The 6,000-nt window shown below is 35.8% G+C and overlaps 1 protein-coding gene across 3 annotated transcripts in view; it reads right to left on the bottom strand.

Moving 5' to 3' along the window:
- Positions 1 to 2,395: 2,395 nt before the first annotated feature.
- The window catches only part of mcam (melanoma cell adhesion molecule), a 40,808-nt gene continuing 37,203 nt past the window's right edge, over positions 2,396 to 6,000 (bottom strand). For all 3 annotated transcript variants that reach the window (XM_014469521.2, XM_023351814.1, XM_023351815.1), the window contains 3 exons: positions 5,601 to 5,724; positions 4,559 to 4,670; positions 2,396 to 4,441 (listed from right to left, as the gene is read on the bottom strand). In XM_014469521.2, the coding sequence (XP_014325007.2) occupies positions 4,439 to 4,441; positions 4,559 to 4,670; positions 5,601 to 5,724 (239 nt within the window). In that variant the 3' untranslated portion in view covers positions 2,396 to 4,438. The remainder of the gene's footprint in view (positions 4,442 to 4,558; positions 4,671 to 5,600; positions 5,725 to 6,000) is intronic.

Raw genomic sequence — 6,000 nt, 5'->3', positions numbered from 1 at the left:
GCTTCCTGTCTTTTTTTTAATTGTTTTTTACATGGATATCAAAAGGAAAATTAAAACCAATGGAATCATTACGCAGTGATGAATTTCAATAGTTTATTTTTATTTGTTTTATTGATTATAACAAACTAGAGCTGGATGATAAATCAATAATATGTATTGTGATACACACACGATGAATATTAATGGATAATACAGATATCGCTTAACTGCATAGCATTCTGGGAGATGTAGGCAGAGAACAGACTAGCACTTGACTAAGCTAGGTCTTGAGAGGAACTCTCGCTCTTTGCTAGGTAACTGGTTGTTACCTGGTAACAACCAGTTGCCTAGTAACAACCAGTTGACTAGCTTGCTTAGCTGCAGTTTCAGGTTTCGCCACAGTTCACCATAACTGCTTAAACGGCGTTGCGTGAAAAGTGGATAAAACAGGAAAGGTTAAGTCACCAGTTTAACATTATTTCAGATACTTAAAACAAGCAAAAAAAAGTTAACAGGCAATCATGAATGTAGACTGATATGAAACGCTTATATCGTGGTAAGTTCTTCAGCCATATCGTCCAGCCCTAGCTTAAAATTTATGAAAACTAATAACATTTGAATATTTTATTAGACCTCTAGGCATTTTATTACCTGTTATTAAAGGTGTTACTACTTGCTTTTAGACATGCATGACTTTTAATGAGTGAATCATTTTAAAAAGGTAAAATATTAATGTTGGATGAAAAGTGCTGGTTTGCAATTGCCACTGAAATTTACCTAAAAAAAAATTTAAAATCAGTCTAAGTGAGAACTCTGCAGGTTGTTAAATGTTTAAGCGTTTTACTCCAACTCATTGTTTTTTGCAACTTTTAGAACTGTCAGATAAAAATAAAGCGATTTTTAAAAAGTGTTATTTCATTACTTTGCTATAGAAACTTGATATTTTGATATTGTCATTTTTTCTGAACTGAGAACAAGAAGGTTGGAAGAAACTTCAGGAGAATCTGTCTAATAAAGTGGTCCTAAAATAACATAACAGCAGAATCCTCCAAAACGTATGAAGAGGTAAACTACAGACAAAATTGATCACTGGAGAACTACTTTTGTTTCATATGCTGCATTTAATGTTTAAGCTTCTTGTTTTATAATGTATTTGGTAACTACATTATAAACCAAAATATGATTTGACCGCCGCCTTGAGCGGATCAAATGACAGTCTTCTAAGACGTTTATGCTGGGAAAGATGCAGCTAAGAACCAATTGCTCATGCTTACAGCAGCAAGACAAAGATGCAACACAGATTGTGACAGGAGGGTGAAGCATTTACTGATCTGAAGATTCAATTCATTTTCTTACATAGATCATTTAATCTTGTATTTAGACTTTATATATCCCATAAAGAGGACACCTTCCCTTAAAATATATAATTTTGTGTGCTCAGCTGAATTCAGCTGCTGTTTGTCCACTAAGATCAATGATTATTTAAGCTTTTTTTTTCTTATGAAGATTTAATCAGATTACAAACATCATGTGTTTTATTGACCAGTCCAGACACAATGAGGACCCAGGAGATTGCTGCCATGGGCAGTTAGCAGCGTCCTTGATCAGTTTTGTTAGTAATGTCCTATATTTTTCTAAGTGTTGATTATCTTCACAGTGCTATCTGCTACAAATTGGGGATTTTTTGATTTTTTGCACTCTTCTCCTGACTCAGTCATTTGAAAGGTGAGATTACATTGTTCCTTTATAATCTTTACAATTAACCAAATGCCAGTAAACTCTCACTAAGACAGCTGAATTTTATTTCAGTTTTGGAAATGATGCTTGTCTAAAATGCCCAGCAGAAAATGAATGAATGAATTAAATATGATAAATGAATGACGCCACGTAAAGCCTGGCGGGCCTCCAGGCTAAACATTGCTTATCTATTTAAGTCTTTTAAAAATGTTTACACTTTTTAAGATTTTATATTTGGTGTCCAGATATCAATCTTCCAATATTTCAATAACACTTAATTATCAAGTGATATTTTCAAATTTCTTGTCAACTTGAAACATTTTTGAACTCAAAAACACGACGGCCCGCTGGATGAATGACTGCCCTGGCACCCAACCACCAGAAGCTTAGCAAGTCTTCTGGGGGAAACCTTAATAATGCTATTCTTAAATATAATGTTTTTATTTCTGAAACATTTCAGGCTTTGGGGCCACGTTCCGCTGGGGTAGGTCCAGCACTCACTGGAGGGACCGTGTAACCCTCCTGACCTGGAACTCTTTGGGAACTCCCTGGATGAGCTCGAGAGCGTAACCCTGGAGACGGATACCTGGGTTTCCCTCATGCAGCTCGATCTCAGATAAGTGGAAAACCATGAATGCATGTTTCAACATTTGAAGATGTTAAATTAATGTTAGCAATCTTAATTTTTGACCATCTAACTTTATTTGGTATGATTTTGAAAACTAAAAACAATAAATGTTTCGGTAATTACAAGACACGTAATAACTCAGAGACACTTAAAGGCATTTCAGACAACCAACGCTGTTTACCAGAGTTGCTAAATGCAGAAGGAAGGAAGTGTATGATGACATGATTGTCTTTAAACTGGAGTTGTTTAGTCACAGTCATTCCCCCCTCCTCAGTAGTACACAGATACTATAGGAACCAACATGAACACAAAACACTTACATGAAGAGCAGTTGTTGGTTTAAGGCTTCGGGTCTGAGGGGGTTCTGTGTCTCTTTGGGTTAGATTAGCTCAAGTTTCAGTTATTACAGAAATGCATTCAGTGAACAGAAATGTGTGTGAGCCTCTCCTAATCTATTTTTTCCTTTTCTCGTAATGAAAAAAAAAAACAGCCGTAGAAATTAAGTTCATTAGCATACAGTTCCATTAAAAACATGTCATACTGGAGAAAAACTGCATGAATGCACACACAAAAAATAAAAAACAAAAATCAGTGCATGGAAAATAAATAGGAGAAAAAAAAACAGCACAAAATGTGGAGTTTTTGCAAAGCATCTGGATGTCATATCTAGGAAAAGAAATGTAACTATATGACCTGACTAGTGGCAATGCAATAGATCTAACAAATAAATCTGATCAAATGTAAAAATATACAGAGAACAAAAAAATAGAAAAACATTACCCAATAGTTCAACTTCTTCAAACTGAGTGATGCGTCTTTAAATAACCTGCATGTTTGTATTTAAAGAATAAAGAAGGTGTAGCTGAAGAGGTGAGGCATCTCTTAACTTTCAGTGTGCAGACTGAAACATAGCAGAAAATGAACAAAACAATCAACAAATCGAGCTCCCGCTTTATCTCCAAGAAGCACCGAATCATAGAAACACTGTCTGGATATTTGTTGTTTTTTTTTTTGTTGTTTTTTTGTGTGTGTTATTTTAAATAAAGAAATATATACATAGACTATAATATGTACAGTAACTGAGCTGCATCATTATTCTCTTCAGTGGATTGCACTGCTTGAGGTGATGCTACGTCATACAGTGCGGACATATTTAATGGCACCCATGGTAAAAATGTGCAAAGAGCCTCAAAATAAAAGTCTTTATTTTGCAGTAGAACTATTTCACATTGGAAATCTTCAACATTCAGCAGATTGACTTGACTTATTGAAGATCATTTGAGAAGGTTGGTTCTGTCTCCGTGGAACAAAGATCAGTTGTTTTGTTCCTTCTATCACTGTCCAGTGACGATGTTTTATTTAAAATCTGCTGGTAATTCTGAAACCTCTGCTGTATTTAACATTGGGTATGAGGGGCAGTTTATTTATTTTTTTTAAAAACATGTTTGATCATGTTCAGAGAAGTACTAAACACAGACACAAACATGGAGGAGGTATAATTTAAACAGCTAAATAAAGAAACTAATTTTCCTGGATAAAAATAGACATTCTCCCAAATATTAGAATTGTATTCATTTATTTAATTATCTGAATAAATTTCCATGAAGTAACCACTGGATTTCTCACAACTTTTCATTGTGAGATTATGTAACCTGAATAAAACAGCAGTTTATTTTAAGGCTTTTACACATTTTCTCAGGGCAGACAATGAATTTGTCCAGCCCTGTATTTAAAACAGACCCTGTCAGCTTTGTGCTATAATTCTTGCTCCACAGACAATCAGCAGTATACAAGGCTTGCAGTAACGAGACAGACAGTCAAAGCTTGGTAAGCGTGTTGTGGAGTTACATTGTGGAGCTTGCAAATTGTGTTTCATTTCAACTCGAGGAGCATAGTGGACAGCAAGTAAAAAAAAAAAAAAAAAATTTAAAAATCCTTTCACTTTGAACTGTTTGTCAGCTGATTATCTCCATGATGTGAAACTGAAAGAAGGAGCTTTGGTGGAGTCTTGAAGGCATCTGGGGGTCTGAGCCTGAGAGGGAACACCAGGAGCAGCTTTCTCACCACCTCACTTCTGAACATGCAGGTTTCTCATCACTCCAGAGGATGAACAGGAACATTAACACACAAACAGGCGCAAGGAGAAACAGGGATGCGTTAGAAAAACATATGATCCGATCAGCAGAACAGCACTGTGTCTGGTCCAGGATCTACCTGGTCATTGGGTAGCTGTTTTTCTCCGTTGATGCCGAGCAGAATCGCCTCCTCTGTGTTGTCACTCTTCATCTCCACCACAATCTTATCTTTGCTGGACTTCTCTTTAGTGCTTGGTTTGGACAAGAACAGGCGCAAATAAGTGACTTAAGAATTGTATAACAATGTCAGTCATTAGGAGGCTGTGAAACGGTACCTAATGTGGATGTTGCGCTTTTGTTGCTGAAAAGGATCTATTCTGCATGCCTTGACTAAATATCCTTGGCTAAAGAAAAACTTGTCTTTCAGTTGCAAAGAGAAAAGGAAAATATAATGCAAATGTTGGTGGACAATCGATTTATTAGTCTGCCATTTAAATCGAACTGAGCCAATATGATATTTTACCCATAACATAAGTCTCTTTTGTTTCATGTGACCAGATTTATAATCTTTAATTATAACAAGGAGCCCTTCCAGGGGTCAGTTTGTTTTGTAGTTTATGCAGTGAGACCAAAACAAAAAGGGTGTGATGGAAAATCCACAACACAGCTGCTTGTTTACCCGATAAGCTCGCATACAGAAAAGGTCTGAACAAAGGGGATTTTGCGTCTCATCGCGTCTTTAAAGTTTGTGTGCTACTTTTGATATTTTCTCAAATGAATAGTGTGCGTCTATTGGGATTAGGTGTGTGGAATTGGTGAAATTGGAGCTTTGTTTGATCATGGAAACATCTCTGTGAAAACTTTTAGGAGTATCAGATTTTCTTTAGTTAGATGTTTCCACTTAAGTTGTAGGATTTTATTAATTTAATACAAACACTAATATTTGCAGTAGCATGGAAAACTGAATTTAAATGTTGTTAGCAAATAAGAATACAGAACTTCTGTCCTGTTTTTAAAATTTAACAGAAAAGTTTATTTTTCCAGCAGTGTTTTATATATAAAAATATACAAATCTACTTCTTTACATTAGACCCAACAGTAAAAATTAACAAAACCTAGAGAATCCCTTTATCTCTCTTAACAAATACAAAAACAGACAATTTCATTTTCATTAAACTTACAAGTCCTTTTTTCCTGATCGATTGCAGATCTTGCCTTTTTTGTAAAGGAAGTAAAGCACGCTGCCCAAGATGGCCAGAAGCAGGATACAGATAATGATCACTGCAATGACAACACCATAGCTTCCTGTTGAAGAAGAAGAAGCAGAAAAACAAATCAGAGCAAGTCGATTTGTAAAAGAGATTATGCTCGGAGTTGGAAGAGTCCGATGGCAGGTGAGGGTGTGACAAAGCATTCAATAACAATACAGCAGTGCTAGCACCTTTCAGGTGATCTAAATCTGGCAACTCAGAAGAAAAAATGTGCAAAAGTTTCAAGTCTGCAGGAGAAGAGGTGCACTTAAACCAAAAACAAAAGGGAGAATAAGCATCAAGCATGCAGAGGGACAAGTGGAGGTAATGG

Source organism: Xiphophorus maculatus, chromosome 18 (assembly GCF_002775205.1).
Source record: "Xiphophorus maculatus strain JP 163 A chromosome 18, X_maculatus-5.0-male, whole genome shotgun sequence".
Taxonomy (NCBI): Eukaryota; Metazoa; Chordata; class Actinopteri; order Cyprinodontiformes; family Poeciliidae; genus Xiphophorus; species Xiphophorus maculatus.
This window is presented reverse-complemented; position numbering and strand designations above follow the sequence as displayed.